The sequence below is a fragment of the Enhydra lutris genome, unplaced genomic scaffold, assembly GCF_002288905.1.
Source record: "Enhydra lutris kenyoni isolate GAN:26980312 unplaced genomic scaffold, ASM228890v2 scaffoldscaffold4, whole genome shotgun sequence".
Lineage (NCBI taxonomy): Eukaryota > Metazoa > Chordata > Mammalia > Carnivora > Mustelidae > Enhydra > Enhydra lutris.
In genome coordinates, this window is record NW_019154088.1 from 5,791,901 (window position 1) to 5,816,694 (window position 24,794).

At 37.5% G+C, this 24,794-nt stretch overlaps 1 protein-coding gene across 5 annotated transcripts in view; it reads left to right on the forward strand.

Moving 5' to 3' along the window:
• Positions 1–606: 606 nt before the first annotated feature.
• Positions 607–24,794, forward strand: part of LOC111160535 (chromosome unknown C15orf41 homolog) — a 236,973-nt gene continuing 212,785 nt past the window's right edge. For 3 of the 5 annotated variants that reach the window (XM_022523724.1, XM_022523716.1, XM_022523733.1), the window contains exon 1: positions 807–920. In XM_022523724.1, coding sequence (XP_022379432.1) covers positions 820–920 — 101 coding nt within the window. In that variant the 5' untranslated portion in view covers positions 807–819. Of the gene's footprint in view, positions 921–6,276; positions 6,296–24,794 lie in introns of those variants that run through there. The other 2 variants (XM_022523708.1, XM_022523751.1) reach the window with 2 other exon arrangements.

The window sequence follows — 24,794 nt, forward strand, 5'->3', positions numbered from 1 at the left end:
TGGTTTCAGTCAGTTAAGCACCTAACTCTGGGGAGTGAGAGAGAGATGCTTTCCTGCGGGCTGTTTGATGAGGTCCCATTTGTTTTCTATTCTGTTTCCCAAAATGACCAAAAGTGCCTTCCTCGCGAGCTGCAGAAGTTGCCGGACTTCTCAACACAAGCCAAGCTGTACGTCTACAGCTGTCCCAGCGGGGATTACCTGTCCGGCTCCTGCTCGCAGAGTGCGGAGAGACCTTGGAGAAGACGACATTCTTTGCTGGCCTCCGATTGGAGCGGAGCTAAAACGGCGCGTTTGGAAGCGTATTCAAATGGCGCGCCCAAGCCGTCGCTTTCTGGGCCTCAAGCTTGAGGATCATGGGACGCTTTTGTGCCCTACTGCCCGGTTTGTGAGCTAGTGCTCCCTGACTGCTGGTAGTTGGGAGAGTATGAATTCCGCGAACAGACCAGGTTGATCGCAGGTGAATGCAGCCCGGACACTAGTCCACAGAGATTTAGGCGCCACCTCTGCGGACTGCGCTCCTTCCTGGTTGTTTTGCCCTTAACTATCATGGCGGCGGCTTGCCTTCGGCCGGGCCCACTGCGGCTGCTCAGAAAGCCAAGGTAGGGCAATCGGGTCTACAGCCCGCCCCCAGCCGCCGAGCTGCCGGTTGAAGCCTAAGCTGTGCAAGTTAGTGATGAAGGGGTTATAGGAACAAGCCAAAAAAGACTAGGACCCAGCGCCTTGCCGCTGCCTGCCCACCCCTCGTCTCCCGGCACCAAGGCTGCTGGAGCCCAGGGCGTGTTTTCCTTGTCCCCGCCACTTTCCCGTCCCTGGCCCAACATGATACTGACCAAAGCCCAGTACGACGAGATAGCCCAGTGCCTAGTGTCTGTGCCGCCTACCAGGCAGAGCCTGAGGAAGCTGAAGCAGAGGTTCCCCAGGTAAGTGCCCGTCTCTCCACTCGCACAGCCCTTTGCCGGCAGCAGCTGTGCCTGGGCATCCCAGCCAGCGCTTAGGAGCCACGTGTCACCCATGAGTGGGGAGGAACAGGAGTGTCTGGTGTTGGGTGATCAAGGATGTGAAAAGCTTTCTTCTTTCACCTGTCTTCCACAGGAGACTCTTAAACGGATGAATCCCTGGCAGCTTCCCAAGGCCTTGAAATTAAATTCAAGTCCACAAACGTTTATTGAAAACTTGGTGCGTTCTAGGTGATGGCTGCCCATGATAGTTGCTTCATAAATGTCTGGTTAATTGACAGATACCAAGGATGAAGGATAGGTGGCAGGGCCTTCCCAAAGTGGAAATACAAAATGGCAGACCCTTTTCCACTGGCCCCGGGAAACAAACAAGGGACCACAGGCCTAAAGGGGCCTCCTACTGTTCAACTCTGACTCTCTAAAGCCATTAAGTGATCTCCAGGGTTCTCAGTGCAGTGAGAGACTCACGCCCTAGAGATTCCACTCTTGGGTCAAGATGGGCCATTTTAACAACCATATTATACACACTCCAGCGGTATTTCATACTTGCACAGATATCACCAAAGACATGTTTTCTTGAAGAAAGAGATTATTGGATAATTGATATTAATAAAGTACAAATTGAAGAGGAAAAGTCTTTTATGACCTCAATGTTTTTGAAGGAGTCAGTTTTCCTCATCTATAAAATGTTTTTTAGTATTACCCAGATATAATTAAAGGCAATATTTTTCCTTTTATAGTTTCTAAGACTTTTATCAGACATGTTAACAAGGAATAAAATTGACAAACTGGGATTTAATTTTCTTTCATTAACTCTTGCCAACTCTTCCAATGAACAGTGAAATAGGAGAAAGCTGGTTAGCTGAGAGAACCGGTAGATTTTTCTGGGCAGCTTGAAGATGGAGCATACATTTAGAACTTCTACTCTTGTTATGGTCTCATATTACTACTGTATTTTTGCTTCTCTTTCTTTTTGCCTCCTTTTTCCCTCTCCTCTTCTACCACACTTCTTTCTCTTTATCACTTTTTTTTTTACCCCTTGTTACCTCATCTCCATAAGAAGTAACCTTCCCATATACTTATAGAGGACTTAGAAAATGTACTAAAGAAGGATGCCCTTTGTTTGGGGCACTGTGCTCTGTTGCCTATTCTCTTATGTGCTTATTTTTTCCCCCATATTCATGACATGGCCAAATATTTTTCAATTTTCCCAAATACCATTCAGACAATAACTAACTCTTCTTCCACTGGAAACTTTACAGTCTGTACTACTACTCTGCAAAAGATGAGAGTAAAGGGTCATTTAGCAGCGTGAGTGGAAATTCTATTAACAGTGTGATTTTTGGAGTTGACTTCGCAGTTTTCATGATGGCACTGTTTTACAACAGGTGGTTGTTGCAAAGGCCTTGAGCAACCTTTAGATTTGATAGTTCATTTTACTAGAGTCAGTCAGGTAAGGACCTCATAGATAATTTCTGATGGTTTAAATAGGTTAAGTGACTTTTCAAAATGCCTTTAGTCAAAAGACAAAACAATGTCAAATACAGGTTTCTTGACTTCCAGTTCAGAATTCTACACTAAGCTGCCTTGATTAGTCTTCTTCATATTAATAGTAATAACAGTGATAACTATTTTTTGGTGGTATTCACATACACTAAGTACTAAAAAAAAAAATCAAAGTACTGAAATGGTTTTGTTTTTGTATTTAAGATTTTATTTATTTGAGAGAGAGAGCACATGTGCAGGAACGGGTGTGAGGGGAGGAGAGTGAGAGGGAGAGAGAGAATCCCAAGCGACTCCACCTCGCCCAGTGCTGAGCCTAATGCAGGGCTTGATCTCCCCACCCCAAGATCATGACTAGAGCTAAAATCAAGAATCAGAGGCTTAACAGACTGAGCCACCCAGGGACCCCAGTACAGAAAAGTTTTTTAAAAGTTGCTAAAAATTTTATTTTCCTGTTTTTAAAAGTTGTGCATGCTCAGTAAAGAAAACAAGAATTACTCATAATTGCATGCCCAGAAAATTTCTTTTAATAATTTATATATTTCCTTGTGGTCTTTTTTTCAGTGTAATACTGTCCTTATTAATATAGTTTATAGGTCTTCCTATTCTTACTTAACATATTGTGAGCACTTCTCATGAAACACTTCACAATTTGTTTCAAATAAATAATATCACTTTCTATATGTGCCATCCACTTCTTTATTATTGGACATCAAAAGTTTGTTTTTAAAATTTTCTGATGTATTTGGTATATAATGCCAAGTCTTCTGCTTATTTTCTTTAGATCCACAGATGTTTGGTGTGACTATATCAGTAGTTTTTAAACTTTTTGGTGTTCAGATCTCTATACTCTAAATAAGCCTCAAAGACCCCAAAGAACTTTTGTTTATGTAGACTACATCTGTTGATATTCACCAAAATGTAAATTAAAATTGGAATTTTTTAAAAAATCTTATTAATTTATTTTAAAATGACAGTAATAAACCCATTTTGTGTTATCATATTTTTCTGATTAATAACCATCATTTCAAAAAAGTAGTGAGAAAATGGCATTGTTTTAATTTTTGCAGATCTCTTTAGTGACTGTCTTAAATAAAAGGAAGACATCTGCTTCTGTATTCAACCTGTTGTAATATGTTATTTTGATTAAAGAGTATGAAGAAACTCTAGCCTCAGACAGATGTAGTTGAAAAAGAGAAGAATAATTTAATAGGCTTTTTAGATAATTGTGGATATTTTTGTTATTACATAAAACCTAGCAAGTGGTATTTTCTCAAAGGTTAATTGCAAAGTAGAACGTGAAACCATATCATGAAGCTTTTCACTCTGTTATATTACAGTCCACTGGTCTATCTTGAACTTTGAGTGGATCTTCAACCCATTCGTGATTTTTATCATTCATGCATTGTTTGTTTGCAAAATGTTGGTTGTGAATTATGCGGATCTTCCAAATGTTGTCACCTTTCATTTTACAGTATCGAAAAATCACATTCGTTAATATCCCCACAGATCTCATCAGAAAAATATGTAAGATTTGAAGCTGTCAAGCTTATGGTGATGGGTACAGAGTTTTCCAATATTTGAATTTTCCCTTGAAAGCTCAAATTTTATTATTGCAACAAGTATTATCACTTGTTTTCTTTGAAGTGACAAGCTCATATTGTTTATTTTTGAGAAAATGTCTTCCAGACACCCAAATCTAAATAATTATACTTTGTTCATTGCTCGTTCAAGTAAAATGTGGTGTCCCATGGAAAAAGTGGCTGGTTTAGCAATCATGTAAGTAGCCTCCCTTAAGTCAGCCATCGTACTTGGATATGTAGATGTGCTTTGTATTTGCTTCTTATTTTGTCCTATAGAATGTTAAAAGGATACATATTCAAAGGTTGAGATTTAATAAAGTTAATTAGTGAATCTTAAGATGTTCTTATTGTGAAGCTGGCCTTTTTTTTTTTTTTTTTTTTTTGGTCCTGCAAGTATGTTGCAGTGAAATTTACAGTGACTTCCTAGAACAGTTTGCCTGGCCTTGATTTCCGCATAGGGGCTGGCAGGTTTTACCCATTATTGTTTTTGTACTGTCCATGCAAATTTCACACAAAAGGCAAATCATGTGTCTTACTCTTCCGTAAAAATAATTTTGACTTTGTAGACCCCTGAGAGGGTTTCAGGGATTCTAGGAGTCCATTGGAGTCACTGACCACACTTTTGGACAACCATGAACTATTTCAAATCAAAAGGTATGTATGTTTTGAAGGGTTTTGGTGTATATTGACAAATTAGTATCAAAAAGATTATACTGAGGCGCCTGGGTGACTCAATTGGCTAAGCATCTGACTCTTGATTTTAGCTCAGGTCATGATCTCAGGGTTGTGAGAGAGAGCCCCCGCTCTCCCTCAGGCCTGGAGCCTGCTTAAGATTTTCTCCCTCTCCCTCTGCGTCTCTCCCATCTCTGCCCTGCCTCTCTCTGTCTCAAAAAAAAATAAAAAAACAAAGAAGAAAAAAATACTAATCCTGTTATTACCAGGGCATGGGAGTTTCTGTATCTACAACTTTGGCCAGCATTAAAAAGTGTCATTATTTAATCTTTAATATGATTGATCAAGATTAACATTTTGTAATTTGCATTTTTGATTATAATACATTGTGTATTTCCCCACTTGTTTAATGACCACTTAACTTTCTTTGTCTTGAATTACCTGCCTGCTGTCCTTTGTCTAATTTTATATTGGAGTGTTTGCTGTTATTGTTTATTGATTTGTTATTGTTTAGTGGTCTGCATATGTTAAGGATGTTGATCCTTTACCTGTCATATCTGTTGCAGATGTTTTCCCAGTTGTTAGCTTTTAAATATTGTTCAATATTTTTTTTTAAAGATTTTATTTATTTATTTGACAGACAGAGATCACAAGTAGACAGAGAGGCAGGCAGAGAGAGAGGAAGGGAAGCAGGCTCTCTGCTGAGCAGAGAGCCTGATGTGAGGCTCGATCCCAGGACTCTGGGATCATGACCTGATCCGAAGGCAGAGGCTTTAACCCACTGAGCCACCCAGGTGCCCCTGTTCAATTTTTTTAATTTTTTAAAATTCTTTTTAAAGATTTTATTTATTTATTTGAGAGTGAGAGCATAAACAGCAGCAGGGATGTGGGTGAGGGGAGGCAGAGGAAGAAGCAGACTCCCCACTGAATGGGGAGCCCGGTGTGGAGCTCGATCCCAGGACCCTGAGATCATGATCTGAGCTGAAGGCAGACACTTAACTGACTGAACCACCCAGGCACCCCTTGTTCTAATTTTTATATGCTTAACTTTAATTTTATGCTCTTTTTCCTGAAAAAGTCCTATCCTAAGACATGAAAACTGAATCTTCACCTAAATTTTCTTCTAGATTCTTTATGGCTTTCTTTCTTATCAAATATTTAATCTGTTTAGCTGAAGTGTATTTTAGTATATGTTCAAAGGTAAAGATGTAGCTCAATCCCCTCCCCCGCAAATGCTCACTGTGGCTTCTACTTGGTAGCCTTACTTATCCATGACTTCTTTGTTTTCACCAAAATTACAAATTTATGTCTCTACAAGTCACTATGTTGAGCCTGGGCGGTCCCTTTAACTCTGGTTTTATGATCCTTCGATTTAAAATGAAGGGCTAGCGCTTTATGATGTCTAGTATTGTACAACTTCAAAATTCACCCTCATTCTATTCTATTCTCTTCTCTTCTGCAGTTTTACAGGTAATGGACCCTTTGGGCCCAGGAATATAGGGCATACTGTATTTAAGTACTTGCTGAGGATACATTCATTGATTTGCAGCTCCCGGCTTATTTCCTGGACCTCCTATTCAGGTAGAAGCCCCCAGTCCAATCAGATTATATTTTACATTTTATTTTCCTGCCTAAACACTACATATGTATCTAATTATATATGTGTGTGTGTGTGTGTGTGTGTGTGTGTGTGTGTGTGTGATTCTTAGAGAGTGCCAATATACTCTTCACACAGGTTCCCCTAGTGTTAACATCTGACATAACCGTAATAAAGTGATCAAAATCAGGAAATTAATTTTAATGTAGTTTGGTTAATTAATCTACAGGCATGTTTTGAACTTTTGCTCATTTTTTCACTCACATCCCTTTTCTATTCCAGGATCACACATTAGAATTAGTTGTCATGTCTTCTTAGGCTCCTCCAGTCGGTGGCTGTTCCTTAACATTATTTTTTGTCTTTTATGATCTTGACAGTTTTAAAGACTGCTGGCCAATTACTTTGCAGAGTGCCCCTAAGTTTGTACTTGATGTTTTCTCATTATTAGATTGAGAGTAAACATTTTTGAGAGAAAATACCCCAGAAATGCTGTTGTACCCTTCTCAGTACCTCATATCAGGGGGTACATGACTTTATATGTCTTATTGCTGGTGAGGTTAACCTTATTCGCTTGGTTGAAGTGTGGTGTCTGCCAAGTTTCTCCATTATAAAATTACTACTATTCCCTTTCCAATAATTACTTTGTGGGGATATCCTTTGAGTCTATGCAAATATCATATCACACTATTCTGTTGATACAAGCATCCATCAGTGGTTCTTGCTTGAAATTGTTATTACTGGTATTTGCCTAATGGTGATTTTCTATTTCTCTTGCTGGAATATTCTTTCAACTAATATAATCTACCACCACCATTTCATGCGAAACAATCCATCCCACGGTCGGCTCATGATTTTCACTGGTACTTGCATTTCATTCACCTCTCATGGCATTTGATCTGTAATAATTCACTGTGTGCTCACTATGTCTGTGGCACTATTTGAATATTTTTTAGAAAACATAGGACATTGTAGTAGTTAATTTTGAATAACTTCCAATCTGAGGAAAGACTTTAAGACACATCCATCACTCTAAATTATTAGAATCACAGAATCCACAAGGGATTTGTGGAACATTTAGTACATGTATGTTTAGTCAAGTGGGTATCTTTGAGAAGATATGCCTTGGCTGGAAATTCTTTTGCTGGTAAACTAAGCCCTTTGGCACAAATTTCATTTTTCCCTGAGTTCCCTTGTCATGGATTTGTTATTTGTTTGTCATTAATGCCTGTACTAAGGAGTCGAAGTCTTGATACCGTACATCTCTAAGCAAATACTTGTCTTTACCTTACTGTGTATCTTTTCCCTTAGGGATCCTGGCTCAGCTGTTTCTAAGAGTGCCTTCCCCATTCTTAAGTATGATTTTCTGTCTTGGCCCACGACATCTACTGTTCTCCCAATCTTGGATCATAGTATAGGCAACCATTTACTCATATGAGGCTGTTCCTAGAGAAATTTCACAAGGAGTAGTTAAAAACTTGTTGGCTCATTTTCTTGAGATCTTCACCTACTTTTATCTGAGAACTGGAGTTAGGGCTGGCTCTATTTTGTATTTGCCAGGGTAGAACTTAGTGGGACTTAATGGTGGACCTACAGTCCAGTCTGGTTAGGAGTGGGATAGCTAAGGGACGTGCTTGGGACAAACACAATTTTATTTAAGTTTTACATTTGTTCAGAGTGGTGTAGTTTAATTTGGTTCTGCCATTGACTACAGTTACCCTTTTTTGAATAATGTTACCCCCCACCTCCAGTGATACATTTTAAGCTATTCTCTTGTCCCATGGGGAGCCTTATATTTTATTGGTTTTTTGCTTCCTATAACCATTTGTTCTCGGGGAGTGACCTGGCTTTGCCACTTTTATCTGAGTCACAGTTGCCTCATCTGTAAAAAAAAAAAAATGGGACAGAGCTCCATTGCTAAGAAATAGAAGAAGTGGGATTCAAACCCAGGCAGAGTGTAACTGCAGACTCTTAACTCTTAACTCTGCGGATTGCCTCTCGCCATTCAGTTCCTTAAGTCTGTGGTGAGGATTAAATAAAATAAGGCATGTAAAACACTTAGCATAGTGTAAACGTTCTGGTAAGTATTTAATGGATGGTAAATATGATTATTGTTATTATTAGAATTTAGTAGCTGGCCTACAGTAGAAGAAATGTCTGAGTATGACCCTTTTGAAACATAAAACAAAATTTTGCTTTGATACGGATCAGTTGATTGTATGGCTCTGAACACATGGATTTAATCTTTAGTTGAATACGGCCCAGATATCAGAAACTTGTCTTAAATCTTTCATAGTAATATATAATGTCATTTAAAAGAAAGGAAACCAAAGTTTTAAACCCAGATGCACTGATTTTTAAGAATTACAGTAGCACATTGCAGTGTATAATTAATAGTGATTTACTTAAATTGGAAGATTATTCCTATTCGCCTGTTCTCTCAGTTGAATTGATAGTTGGTTCTCAATTTGTGGTCAATTTTCTATTCTTTTGATAATGTTGTGGTGCACCGAAATTCCAGAATAATGAGTGAGAATAGCCTGTAAAGGGAGAAAAAGTCAGTCAGCCTTTTATTGAGCTGGAAATTCTTTTGGTGGTTTTGCTGAGGAAACATAACTGATTTACATGACCTTCAAAAAATAGTAATCATATACTTAAAAATATATTGAGGAGTATTTATATATTGATCTTTAGGGCAAATTGGAAAAGAAATCTGCCTAAAAAGTGGCCTAAGAAAAGAATATGGTTATTTCATGTATTTCCTTTGGTCATCTTTTAAAATATGATTTTTTATTTCATAGGATTTCAGGTTTTTATTTTATTGTTGCATTGGAAGGTTATTTTATTAAGGATATGACACCTTGTGCTTTGATCAGATATCTGTGCCTTTTTGGATTCACATAGTTGCAAAAGTGAAATGAGCTTGAATTTCTATGAAGGGGTATTTGGAGAAAATCTCAGATAATGTTATCTTGAGACAAACATACATGCTGACTGTATTTCTTACTAGTTTGAGGAGAAAATTTTTATCTTATTAGATTATTGGCTTCATTTTAAAGTCTATATTCAGGCATCAAACTTTAGTCTACTAAGTAATAACTCATCTCAGAATGTTTACAGATACAATAAAGAGGAATTATATATCTCCCTAGGAGAAAAATATTCAATTGATGTTTAGGGTAATAATATCTTAAAATTTGACTTCCAGCAAATGTTGACTGAATTTAAAAGTATATTTTTATCACACCTTTTGTGCACTTTTGTCGTATTTGTTGAACTTTCCTTAGAAACAGAACAATCAATATACAAGTACTTTTCCAGAATAAGTGGGAAAAATGACCTTAACATATAAAAGTCATATACAGGTGTGAAAATCATATGGGAGACAGGTAAAGAATAAATATTCCTTTATTTTCAGTTGGCTTTTTCCTGAAAGGAAATGTTTTCAAATGTTTAATTCAATGTATCTTTCTCTCTTTCTGCTGTCAGATTGCTTCTACCATGAGCTGGTACACAGTGAACATAGTAAAGGTGTTGGGGTACAGCTTCTAACTGAATGACGAGTGTCCATTTCTCAGGGGAACAGAGCAGACAGCCGGCTACAGGATGGTTTACTGAAAGCTCCATGGGCTTCGAGAGCAGCATGGAGCAGTCTGTACCTTGTGTATTAAAGACGGTACATAGCTGGTCAGAAGTCCAACCCTTTCCTAGCCACTTTTAGGAACTAAATACTGCCTCTTTTTATTCTTTCCGGTTTCCTTCCATTCCGACCTTTCAGGAGGCTTCTTGATATAATATATTAAAGAGTTAATAGTTCTTCTTCATAACTTAGAGCTTCCTTCCTGCCAGAAAACAGTGACACTATTGACGTTGTCATCTTTTTCAAGTGCTTTCCCTTGCCTGAGGGCTGTTCTTTTCTGTCCTTCTGGTTTCCAAACAGCGCATAAAGTTTTTTTGTTTGTTTTTTAACCTAAGTTTGGTATTCACATCATGACCTGATAAACACCTGAAGTACCATTGAGATAATGGAGAGGTCTGCAATTCTCTATCCGAAGTAAAATGTTAAAATATCTTTTTTCCCCTGTGTTTTCAATATTGAGATTCAGCTGCTAAAATGTTTGAAAACTTTTAAAGTTAGAGACGTAACTTCAAGACCGTGGAAATACATATTTTGAGTCTGAGAAAGCAGTACAAGCAGAGGAAAAAGTAAGTGGGTTCATGTTTTTTGATACTGTCAAAAGTACTGAGTCTTTCCCTGACCAAGTGCTGGCTCCAGCTAATTGGAGTGATTCTGTATGAAGCTTGAACTTTTCTAAGGTTGTCCTGGGAGCAGTAGTGATACACAAGATTAAGACTTAAAAGTCATGGTGCATTGTCACCCTTTCCTCTCCCCAACATAACTCATCTATTTCTCATGTATTTATTTTTATTATTGTTGAGACTTGTCCCGTGCTCCAGGTTCAAGAAAGGATGAGATATATACTCTAATCTTCCATTTATTCTGCTTTAGGAAATAGCACACCTTTGATATTTACACGGGTTATCACTTCATGACTGTTGGAATCCCCAAAAATGCAGCTAGCACTAGAGTGGATGGCAAAGGTCTGAGGCTTTGTGATGCATGTTTGGTTGAGCTCGCTTAGTAGCTAATTGACTTGGTCTTCCCCAAATCAGGCTAGTGGTAGGAAAGATTCAGATTTACACTCGGCAAACTCCTGAATTATGTTTGTCATGAATATTTGTGATCTACTCTCAGGTAGAGCTGGGGATGTTTAATCTAGGAATGCTGTGGGTACCCAACTTCAGTGGCAGGATGAATAGAGACAGAGTGAAATCTCTATGGTTTGTCACTCATGCCTGTGCCACACCTTAGCCTCCTGAGATTCTCTAACTTAAAAGATGGTGTTTAAGACTAGAAGGGGAATAAGGCTCTTTATAGGGGTAGGCTTGGTAGATGGGACGTGGTAGAGTAAAGCATCACTTAAATGCATCTTCCTACAATCACATGTGAAATTAGAATGGCAATTTATTTTTTTTCTATTTTTTGCTTCTGTCTATAACTCTTCCAAGCTGATGTCATCTTTTGTCAAGGTGTACTACACTGTTATTTGTTTTTGCTGATAATATTGGAGGAGAAAGCTAATAAAATTTGAAATTAACTTACACTTCAAGCCCCATTTAGCAAAGATAGTAAATGGACTGGGAATATGAGAGAGACTCTTCATGGGATAGCATTAAAAAACCCCACAGACTCTTACAGTTTAGATGTAACAAATAGCTCACGAACATCATTTCTTAACTGATGAAGTCAACAGTATCTGGATTCTTATTTCCTGAGGCCAGCTAAAATACATATATAAAAATAAAATCCATTTCACCTCCAGTTTATAACATTTGGATTTTTATTTGCACCATGATGGACATGTTGGAGACTCTTTGGTGCAAATCACAGAAGTTTCTCCAGAGGGACCTGCATACCTCTCTTATTATTTTAGATTCAGTGACTTCTGGAGCGTTGCATTGAGAACCAATTAGCGATCACCTAGTCAAATCAGCTAATGTTGTAGATGCACCGAGGGAGCGGTGCTACCCGGTGATCTGGACAAAGTTACACACCTGCAGGTAAAATTCTCCCTCTGTGCTCTTTAACTAGAGATCTCAGATTCCTGTCTCTTGAGGGGCCGGACAGGTACCAACAGGAATGAATGAATGAAGCTAGCCTGGTTGGGATTGTGGCAAAGGGAAAGAACGGTTGTGTGCACTAAATGTGGCAGCCGCCACCTTATGCCCCATGCTGCTGAGTCTTTTATTCCCTAGAAAACAGCTCTCTATCTCACTTTTAGAAAAAAATACTCTGAGTTTTGAATGTTGTCCATTTTTTGGAACTTTAAAGACACTGTGGGCCAATGGTTTTCTTGCCAAACAGAGCAAATCTGTGGGCTGAATTTGGCCCACAGCCAGTGAGTGCTGGAGTTGGCTCTTTCTGGCTTGTGAGAGCTGATGTTAAGTATTTTTTCCTGACTCTACAAGCTGTGACCTCCCATCTAATAGCTTAAAATTAGCAGCAGTAGGAGGTTTACACCACAGAAATTGGCTAACTTGTGACAAACCTGGGCTCTCCCCACTGCCACCAAAGGCATTTCTTAAGCCCCGCCCCCAACACCACTGCATACCATCGCCAATCTGAGACTTTTGCATTGTACATTATGGTCCTGTAACATGTCTTTTCCAGAGTTTTCTTAACGCAGTTTATTCTATTTGGTTTTTTTTTATAGGTTTTTTCCTAAAAGGACTCAAAATGCTTACATCTATATTTCATTTATTCTTATAATACTTTTGTTGGGCTTCCCACCCCCTTTTTTTTGTTCAAAGAGAGCATATATATATTTTTTCCCTGCTATAGTTTAAGTGGGAACTAAAATGCCAGTTTTGAGCCTTAGAAGTACCTAGTATATTATTGATGTTATGATACATATCATAATGGGCATTTGATTGAACTGACCTGAGAAAAATGCTGCTTGGTTGAAAAAGAAAAAAAAAAAGCCATATATGTATGTCTCATTTAAGGAAAATTGATTCCTTTCAAAACAAATTAATTAGCTAACTTTAGGGATATTACAGTGATTCTTTACTCTCTCTAGGAATTTGGAAATGTTCCAGTGGTATACCTGAGGGTTTATCATGTCAGAAATTATTTTTTTTGAGAAACTTCAAGCTTAGCTGTTACATCTTCAGTTGGCAGTTACTCTAGTATAAAAAGAAAATAAAGCATCTTTATAATTATAATGAAAAACAAATGGGAAGATACCCAGTTGATTATAATTTGATTTTGTACAATTTTATAAAGACTCAATTATCACATGTTCAAATGTGTTTCTTTTCTACATTTAAAGAGTCAGTAATAAAGTAATATGACAGTGTACAGCTAAAACAGATAATAAAATTAACATTAGGCAAGAATATGTGCACTTTAGAATAAGAGGAGAAATTCTTTGTGGGGATAGCCCCACCTGAGTGGGCTGGCCAGGTGGTATTGAGTTTGGCAGAGATGTTACAGCCTGTTCTTGACCTTGAGTGCTTTATCAGTTCTCTCTCCTTATGGTTAATTATTTTATAAATTGATAGGAGGCAAAACCCATTATTGGGAACTCCAGGAGGCAGTTCAGTTTTTTGTTATAAAGCCAGTTTTATAAATTGGCTTAAAGAGCTTGGTTCTGGAAATAGACCTATGAATTCTGGGTTCATGACTTACTTGATGGGTGACCTTGGGTAACTTTCTTCATGTCTTGGTGCCTTATTTGTGAAATGGGATTGTTATGAAATTGAAATGAGGTAGTACATATAAAATGAGTAACATAGTTCCTAATACTGTGCTAAATAAATTTTTCTGTTTCTGTTATTGCTACCATTATTGATTTAATGATGCTCATTGCAGTGGTATTTATGCTTATAATAATTAGACTCAGGACATCAAAACTGAAAAAATTTTGCCTAAAACAAGCCTCTTTATTTTCTAGGTTGACAAAATGTTTCCCATTTAATCCCAGGATAATAAGAAACCTACTTTTACTCAGTTACAGTGAAGTCCTTAGATGATAATGGCAACCAAGATGGGATTTTGGGGGGATGACAGATGAGGATTTGTAGGTTTAGGTTGATTCTCCTCCCTGCCCCCCACCCCCAGCCGAGTAAGTGCGAATATTAAAACCTGAAAATTTTTAGGTATTTTCTTGTCTAATTACAAGTGAAATATAAACTGCCATATTCTGGAATCTCTTTTACGTTCCCACCCCACCTTGATAGCAAGGTGGTTATGAACTTAAGAGAGATATTAGGATGGACACCAGTTTTGGAGTCAGGGTTCTGCCACCAGGACATAACTGGAGTCCAGAAATTATGTGAGTTCAGGTAAAAGTCTTTCAGGGCATGGAGATCTTGTGGGATCTCCAGATTATAACACGAGTGTGGACACTGGTTTTAGTGTTTAATATAGATATTAATAAATTTGAAGATTGAGTGCTTTTTCAACAATCTTAAAATCTTTTCATGCTACTAATACTGATTATGAAAAGACCTTGAGGTAAACACAAAGAGATTGCATAAACCTTTTAAAGAAATTAGATATATTGCCCCTTAAGGCTTTGGTTATTATTTACAATGTATTCTAGAATGCTGCCTGCAAAGAATTTGCTTAATTTATCTTATTTGTGCAGTTCTGCTGATCATATCATTACAATAATAATGAATTGGGCAAGGTAGTAATTCTTCCCCTTTTCTATTCTATTTATCGTAGAGCCTATCTTCTAGGTTCTCGGTTGAGGACAGACCTACTTTAAGATACAGACCTACTTCATACTTCACTTAAGGTACTTAGACCAGATGAGCATAAAGGTATCAAAACTGGTTAGAAATTGTGGTGTTTAATAATAATAATAATAATAATAATACTTAAAAATTTGAATGATACTCTGAAAAATGGTACCTGTAGCCAAAGGTAATGGAAAAGTCATAATTGTACTATGGAATGTATTTTGAGGACAATGCCTTATAACTCTTCTGAAGTGTGAAAACGAGACTTTGTTAGTTTTATTTCATCTGTTAAGGGTGTGTAAGGAGTCTAGATTTGGTACATTGTCATGGAAAATATTTTATTCATGTTATAGCTTTTTGGACAATTGTATTCTGCACTGTATTACAATGGCACAATAAATTGCTGAATATACTGTCTGCTGAATATGACTTTACCATGAAAAATTTGATGCATGGAGAAGGAAAGGTTGGAATATATCAACCTTTTCTGACAAGGGACTTTGAATTTTGACCTAATACAGGTGACCTTTGTATGCAATAAAAGTGAGCTTAATCTTGAGGTCAAGGTTGAGGTGAATGGCAGAGCTGACGCTGATTGTGGGTACTTCAGAGCCTACCTGGCTATTGGCTCAATGGGAGTCTGGCACTTTTTTTTTTAATTTTTTTTTTAATTTTTAGCCTTTTCAGGAGCTTATTTTTAGTAATTTGTTTAGCTCTTTAACACTACCCCATTTCCTCAAAGCCCAGATATCTGTTTAGTTGTGGTAAGTTCGTCTGTTTATTTATAAAGTTTACTGTTTCTGAGTGAAAGGTATGAGTGTGCTATTATTTTCTGTTCCATAGATAAGCCATAGCTAAAAATAAAAATGTTCTTATGGCTTAAAGAAAAGACAACTGACACATATAACCTTGGAAAGGAAAATATATCTTCTTTTAAGCGGTTTATTTCTTTGACAAGTTGAACTCTTATTCTCTAACTTTGGAACTGTCAGAAGAATTTTTAAGTAGTTTGTACCTTTATCTAGATTATAATTAAGAGAACTCTTATGAATTATTGTCTTAAAAGGTTTAGATGATTTAGAGACTGGTTATTCTCTTGGAGGTTCCTTTGAAATGCATCCACTAATGCATTTACATTAGAATATTACATGATATAAAATATTTTTAAGGTTTTTCTTGCTGTACATAAAAGGAAAATTATTTTAAAACACAAATTTCACTATTAAATATCTCTACTGTTTTGTCATAGGTAAATTACACCTTAGTAAACATCAGAGAAAAAAAAAAAACTTGTCCATATTATATTGTCTGAACACTTAGTGAATATTCTCCCCAAATAATTGTTAAAAGCAGCAAACAGTTGGGGAAAGTGTCAGAGCCTCTAATGGAAATAACTTCTACTCTTTTAATCGAGCCTGCAAAATATATTCCCCGGGACTGATCAGCTCTGAAGCACTGAGGTTTGATGATTGGAATGGCAGGAAACCATGCTTTCAGGACATAATGAATTGACGAGGCCATCCATCATTTGTTAGCATACGTTGAAACATAGGCTATGTGTGCAGAGGCCTGTGATTTAGTAAATACTTGGGAGATGAATAGAGCTTACACACAAGGGAAGGTATTGCTGTCCTTCAGCAGCCTGAGACCCAGGCGCCTGCTGAGAAGGCCATCTGATGGCACATCATCAGTAACCGGCCTGTCACAGTCAGCGGTGCCCACCGACCATCGCCAGTATATTAAATGCATTTTTAATATCTGCTTCAGTAGATTTAATGAAGAAAATTTAGTTTCCATACTCCAAGCACTGCTTCTTCAAGTGTTCTAAAGCATGGACTCTTGCCTACATAAGAAGGGAAGACCATGCCGGCAGTTGGGAGAGTGGATGGAAAAGGGCACTCAGACAAAATATTGTGCAAATAAAAAATGCTTCTAGAGGAGCTAGCATCTTGTTGGTGTAAAAAAGCTAATTTTTTTTTTTTTTTAAAGAGTCTTTTGATTAGTTCCTTAAGCTCTAATTCCCTTCTTCTCTCACAAGCCCTTTCCCTAGGAGGATTGAACCCACTGGTAAGAGATGTCAGCCTTCTGATCAGAAAGGAAATATTAGAAGGTGAATATTACAGTTTGGCATAATTTGGATAGAGAGACTTAATTTTAAATAAGTTTGTGTTTTGAGATGCTCTTTGATTCTTAGGATATTTGCATGAAGATACAATTATAAAGTAGGATTTTTTTCTTACCTAGTTACTTCCACATTTTTTAATGTTGAACTTTACTCATTAATCAAGTTAGTAAATTTTTGTCTGGTGTCATGCAGAACAGCTCAAAATGAATGAAAAAAAAAGTAGTTGCCAACTTGATTAAAGAGTGCTCTTATACTTCTTAGCCTATAGTGTTTCTTTAGAAATTGTAATTTTAAAATGTTCTATTTTTATATTCCGGCAAAGTGTGTAGATTCATTCTTTTTAATGAGTTTCAGTGTTGACATTATTTACTACAAAACAGCAAGACAACCAATTAGATATTGTTGCAAGCATGCACTTTAAGGGTTTCCCCTCTTGTTTAAAAAAAAATACAGAATATGCTCTCATGTTCACAGAAGAAGAAGCTACGGAATGGGACCTATAAATCTGATTCCTGCATGTGTCAAAACAGTAATGTATTAAATGCATATTATTATAAAAATTTAAGACATGTCTTAAACACACTTACATTTTTATAACACATGGCAATATTAAATAATACATTTCCTTGTTAGCATCTGTTTGCCGTCATTGTTGGCAAGACCTATGATTTATTGCTTAAATTAATGACCAAGACCATTTTGGACCTGATATATGCCCCTAAGCTTATTACATCACTAAATAAAATAAAATGTATGTGCTTGTGACAGAGTTATTTTTATAATTGTTTATCCCTTTAAGTGCCCTATTCAGTGATTCACTGAAAGGTTCATAATGGTTGGCTTGTAACCAGAAAATAATCTCAGAAAGGTAAAATATATTTCTTGTCTAGAAATAAAATGCCAGAGTGATGGTGATAATAGGGGTCCCAGAAAGAATTTGCAGCACTCAAACCCGTTGTTCTTTTCTTCAATGCGCTCAATTAACTCTTGTTGAATTTTTTTTTGATGCATACCCCCCCATTCTAAAAGCTGTCTATTAGTGCTACAGCTCATCTTCATATAAACCCTTCGATATAGGTGAAGTGGTTTTGCTCTGATATAAAGCAGGAAGGGTTAAAGTGTTCTTTACCAGTGATTTTTCAGGTGCCATTATCACCACGCATTAAACTGAGCAAGATGATTTTCCTATTATTCGTTCTTTTCTTTTGGGAGATTGGAGTTTTACTGTTTTTATATTGAACTCTATTTGACTTCATAGTCTTTATCTTTCCTTTCTGAGGATAGACCCTTCAGTATTTTTACAGTAACCTGTTATTCATCTGAAGTCACTCTGATGCCTGACTTATAATACAATATAATATGGCTTCATGGTTTTCTGTTCCACGTGAAGTATCTCATTGACTGTCAGCTCGCCTGTCACATGATGGTAAGTTTTGATGGCAAAGTTTTAGGGAAGCTTAAGTCTTGCTTCTGGACTGCAGTGTCTACACCTTGAAACAGATGAAGGCTCTTTGGGTACCTGGGGGTAATCTTTGTGGGAAGATGATTATTTTGTAGATAGCCTGGGATGCTTATTGCTCATAAATGAAAATAAAACTTAGTTCCTGAGAAAGATCTTTTTCTTGTCTTTATCTCATTTTTACTGCATTTTATTGGAAATAAAATTCCAATAAATTGCAATAAACTGCAGTTCATTGGAAATTGAAACAGGTTTTGTTTTTTGTTTGTGTTTTTTCCTAATTTTCTTTCCCAACGCATTTGATCTGGTAAAATTTGTAATGGTTCTCTCAAAAATGATCAGGCCAACAAACATTTGTGATTTTCTTGAAGAGCTCTATTGGCCTTTTCTACTTCAGGCTCTCATCTCCCATCTTTGATCTTTATATCTTCCTTTTCTTCTCATCTTCCTTGTCTGAGAGACCTGTCTCCAGATAAAACATTTTAAAGGAAGATTGATGAATGAGAGTTTTGAGTGCCAATATCTAATTCCTTCTCTAACTTTTTCTTTCCTTTTCCCTCCCCTACTTTTGTGTGTGTGTATGTATGTGTGTCCTTTGAATATTTGAATATTCGTTCAGATCCACTAAGATTTTTTTCTTTTTTTTTTGCTTTAACCATTGTGTTACTTTTACCTGTTCATTTGAAATGTATACATTCCTGTCTTTCACTTTCTATTTGATCGATTGTGAATTCCTCAAGGTTAGGAGCCATGTGTTTTGCTGTCATTTTGTCTTCCAACTCTTTTCTTGAGAACCTACCATGGTATTGTGGTCCTTTGTGCAGTCAGTGAATTCCTACCAACTTTCTAATACGGGCCAATGCTTATTTCCATGATCTCTCTCTCTTTTTCTTTTTAATATTTATTTATTTGAGGGACAGAGACACAGTACTAGCAGGAGGGGCAGAGGGAAAGGGACAGAGAATCTCAGGCCGACAATGTGCTGAGCATGGAGCCTGACTTGGGGGTCGATCCCACAACCCTGAGATCATGACCTGAGCCAAAAGAGTCGGACGCTTAACTGACTGTGCCACTCAGGCATCCCTCTATGATCTCTTTTGAGGAGGTAACTTAAAAGTGTGTTTTTTTATTTTGGCCAGTACTGTTCTGTCAAGTACCATACAAAGGACTTGCTATTCTTTCCCAAGATTGTTTCTGAAGCTCCCACTCTCTGGGCCAGGATGTTTAAGTCCTATTTAAAAATATTAAAATATTCAGTAGGCAGCTAAGTGCTTAGCCTAGTGTACTACTTAACACTAAATGAAAGTAAAATATAACAGACATGGAGCCATTTGTTATATTTTAGTAGATGAAGCAATGGCAGTGTAAACCTTAACCTTGTAATTTTGTGAGTTCCACTTTATCATGTAGCTGTAAGGGTAATCAAAATAAATCACGGGAAATGAATAAATATTTTCTGGTGCTTTCTCTGTGCTTTCAGAAGTGATGTTTGATCCATGAAATTTTAGTAAGTGTATTAAATAAAACAATATGATGTGCACTGTGTCAGATCTGATAAATTATTCGGTATAGGACATTTATACAACATATGTTGAGCTGCTACGTGAACAGCTTAATGACTATAAATTATGTTAATCTGTCTTGCCATTTTTATATTTTGTTAAAAATCGCACAATTTGTATTGTAGATATTTATATATATTTTTGTGGGGGGTGGGCAGAGAGAAGAAGAAGGCATAAGAAAGGCACAGGTCATCTCTGCGATGTTCTGACAGTGATCCGGGGCTCCTCAGCTGTGCAGTGTACATAACACAGATGTTGGGGAGTCATCTGTCAGCCATGCCTCTCCTATGGAGTTAAAGTTCTAGAGGGAAAAGAATTTGACACAGTGCTGTCACTGTTACATTTTCACAATAGAAGAGCATGCAAATATTGAACCTCCTGCTTAGCAGTAGTGCCCTGTCTAATGTCTGTGCTGGTTAGAATAAAAAATCATGGGTGCATCTTGGGCTCAGAGATCTGACAAAGGTCATGTTATGTTGGGCATTTGAATTGGAAATTGTCTGGACTTAGATTTTATAAAACTCCCACTGTTGTGTGTGGGGAGAATTTCAGCAGGGTTTTGTCCCTGGAGAGGCCTCTTAGGCCCTTTTCTGTCCTATGAATGAATTTAGATGTGAGGGTTACTCCTGCCTTAAAACTGTTAAGTTCATTTTGCATACATCCCTAGAGGGTAAAACTGGCAGATGCTTTTGTCTTGGAAGTGTTTAAAAGAAAACTGCAGAGCAGGAACAAGAGAGAAAAGGGGCCCTGTGTGGAGTCCCAGAACATTTTGGAAATGGCCAATATGCAGTTTTCATCAGTACGAAGGCGGGGTGCAATATGGTGCCTGTGGCTCACAAGGGAATATGAATGTTGATTAAGCATACTCCCAGGCTTTGAAATTCTGAAAGCAGTGTCAGAATAATGGATGTTGAGCAAATGTCAAGCATTTGTTAATTTCTCTGTTATTTGGAGTTTATCTACCATGATCAATCAAATAAACTAGTGCTTCTCTCTTGTGGCATGTGTCATTGATATGGTGATTAGGTGGCTAGAGAGACCTTCTGCTTTTTTTCCAGGTAACAGATTATGGAGGGGTAGACAGAGCTTTTCACTTGAAGATTTGTTCATGGCTTGGTTTAGTAGAAATTTGAATATTAACTGAGGACTTTGAGGATGACATAAAAATCTCTATCTGCCTGCAAAAGATACTAACTCTAATGCCATTTAACACCAGAAGAGCTGGTAGTGGTGTTATGGTTTCCATCGAAATAGAGTTTTTGGAGTTCATCAAACTTTGTGGTAAAACTGGGTGAAAGAAATTTGATCTCGGAAGAATTCTGGCCTATTAACATCTGTAGATAGTTTTGGATCTGTTATTATTTTTGTCTCCCCCTTCCCCCAGTTTCAATTAATTCTAACACAGCTATTGACTTTAATCCTTGAGAGGTGGTCAGTAGATTTGCTTCATGTGGTACAGTGTAATTTCTTTCTATTATTTTTAGGAAGCAATGCTACAGTGTTTTGATGTCCCTGATATAAATGATCAGAAGGTCCTTTCTAGCAGTTACTCAACTGCAAATTATGGTGAAGTACTAACATTCCATGGGGTGAGGAATAGTTTTCCTTTTAGAGAACGAATGGCTTGCCAACTGGGATTTCATTAGGGGTTGACACTAGCTACTATTTTTAAATGTTCTACCCCCAGGAAAGTGTAACTTGGACTGCAAGGGGGTCTTCGTGTGCAACTGCCATGGCTGGAATCGAGGCAGGCTCGTAATTAGAGATTTGACTTTTTTTTTCCCCATTTTCTTCTCATAATCTCAGCCATGTAACGCACATGGTTCAGATGGAGGCTAGTACGACCCTTACAAACCCGGATCACGTGAAATAGGTGCCTTTATGATTTTTGGCGTGTTCATTCTACAGAATTGGACCCCCCGAAGTCATCTGCCCCCTATTTTTAAGCCCCAGTGAACTTTCCCTTCAGGAGATTTACAGCTGGGCAGCTACAGGGTATTCACCCCATGGACTGCCTATGTTGTTTCTGGAAGGCTCTTTTTTGATTTACTCAACCTGCCATAATGTCTGAAATATCATGGCAACTTCCAAAGTAGAAAGTCTTCCTCTTTATGTTAAGGTGCTTCATCTTAACAGTCTCCATAGGGCTTTTGGTTTTGGCCTTCCCTGGGACTAGACCCCTAACACTCTGAATATAATCTTCCTGTCCTGCCTGGTACATGGTGCCAATGAGTTCAACCACTGCAGAGCCTCCAGCATTGCAAAAACGGACTGCACTGCAGACTGGCTTTTTTAGACTTCCCTCTGAAAACTCATCATTACCATGCCCTGGACACAGCATCATTGAATCATTTGCTTACATCACATACCAAAACACTCAGCCCACTGTTGATATGCAGCTCTCAAATTTATTTTTTACTTGTGGTAATAAAGCTGTTGTTCCTAGTTTAGATTAGAAAAACATGGAAAATCTTGTTATATTGTTGAAACTTACTGTGTAATAATATGAGAAAAGGAGTGTGAAATCAGAGTGTGAATTTCTTAAACATATGTTCTCATGAGTGCCTCTGAGCACTCCTCTGGAAGGTGCTGGTCGTTTAGTAGGTAGTGTCCCCAGTGCCTGCCAAACTATTAGGCACTCTATCTCTTGGCTTCCACTTAGCTCTTCTAATGTCCACGTATCACTGAACTTTCCCCTTCCCTCTCATGTATTACAACAATCAAGTAATGACCCGTTAAAAAGCAAAAAAAGTGCTAGGACAATTACCGGTTCCTACTGGACACACATTCTAATGATAACCAAAGTGCTTTTGGGGTTCCACATTAGCAAGTGTTTTTTAGAGCATGTGGCACAATCTTTTAAATATCTTCAGCAGGGACAAACTTTGGGAATGGATCTGGCATTTGGAGATAGGCAAACATCAGGAGGTCTGATAAATAAGGGAGCAGGTGCTACAAGGTGACTGAGGTGTCTGGAAACAATTATTTTGCACGTGTTGCAATCCAGTAATGAAAAAAATTTTTATTATATATTTCTAGACTTGGTGGCCACCCTGTATTTTGGTTAAGATATGAGCTGTGACTATGAAGTTGACTTGCTTGTGTGACTCGTAAAGTGGTTCTAAAGTGATACCTGAAGATAAGTTCTATTTTCAGTAAAGGCAGGATCATTGAGAATCAGTGTACAAGCCCCACTCCTTTTCCAGGATGATTATTTTGGCCAAAAATAATTTGAGTGAATTAGTTCTTGTCTGCTGGCTGAAAAGGGCCATTTTGTTACTTTATTCTCATACTGAGGGAGTGTGTAGCTTCTCTTTCCTTAAACTATTAGCCATTATTTTATACCCTCCTCTTCTCTGGGCTCTTCAAATGTAGGTTAACTACTAAGAGGCCAAAGACACTTAGATTTCCTCCCAGTCCATTCCATTACCTACTTCCCTGGTGGTTGTTAGTAAGTGATAAAATTCCTGAAAGACAGAGACTTTTTAGGGGAGGCAGAGAGTGAAGGGTTAGATAAGTATAAACCAGCCAGTCCTTGAATACCAGAGAAGTGGCTCAACATGGAATTTTCAGTTAAAGAACAAAACTTTTTTTTTTTAATAAAAAAAGGGGGACTGTAGCAGGACTGTAGTAATTCCAGAATTTCATCCTACAGCTTAGGGCACATTTTCTTTTCTTTTCTTTCTTTCTTTCTTTTTTTTTTTTTAAGATTTATTTATTTATTTATTTGACACAGATATCACAAGTAGGCAGGGAGGCAGGCAGAGAGAGAGGGGGAAGCAGGCTCCCCACTGAGCAGAGAGCCCAATGCGGGGCTCCATCCCAGGACCCCGAGATCAGCCGAAGGCAGAGGCCTAACCCACTGAGCCACCCAGGCACCCCAGCTTACGACACTTTTTCATAAAACTTCCCTTTCTCGGGTGGTAGTGGTAGAGTGAATGGAATTGCTTGTTTAGGTCTCTGGTTGAGTTCAAGTTTGAAGAATGATGAAAACTTTCCTTTATTTTTATTTTCTCTTTGTGTTTGGTATGTGTTTTTATTTGTCCAAGGATTGCACTTAATTCAGGATAACAGTATGAGGTCCTTTTCTCCTTTTATATCGTTGAAACTCAGAATAAGGAGGTTAAATTTTCCATTCCCTTTGGAAGGGAATTACACCTGCTGTGGAGCTGGAAGAATCACTTTTATAAAAGGTTAAAGAAATAGGGAGATGGAGCCCTGAAAAGAGAGTTATTGTCTGTTTCTCTTGCTCAGTTTCATGGTGGGAGGAAACGTGTCAAACATTTTAAAAACTGCATTTGTGAGACATTAGTAAATCCTTTCCTTGGTTTGGTGAGGATTGATTAAACATTTTTTTTGGTCACGTTTAAAATCATAGAGATAGGACTTTAAATAGCTAAGTGTTGTTAAACACTATTTGATGCTTAGTAATTTATCTGGTTTTAAAGTTGTTCCAGCAAAATATTATTACAAGTTCCTATAGCAAACACTGTCAAAACCCCGGGGCTTTTTGGGATTCAAACAACTAGTTAGGGGTGATCTAAACTTAGGCAGACTACCTTGTGCTTCAGTGATCGGTTCCATCACGAAGAGGGTAGTTACACAGCACTCTGTGCACTTGACACATGCAAATGCTAAATACAGTAGCAGCATGAGGTCTCTGTCATTAACAGTAATTTATGTAATGAAAGCCACCTGGCTGTTTTTTATAATTAATTGCTTGTAAATAATAAATTTAAATATAATTTATAGTTTTCTAAATTTGATTACTATATAGGACCAACAACAAAACTAAAACAATTAGCAATTCCATAATTGAGTTCCATGCCTTTTAAAAGGAGATACATATAAAAGTATAGACACACACACACATACACATACACATATATATAGATATAAAGTATAGATATACATATACATATGTATTTCCCTTTAGGAAATATTTTCACTAAGGAATATATTTATTTAAGTGTATCAGTTGAAATGTCAGGTGAAAATATTTTTTGGAGGGGAATGGTAAGAATGTAATC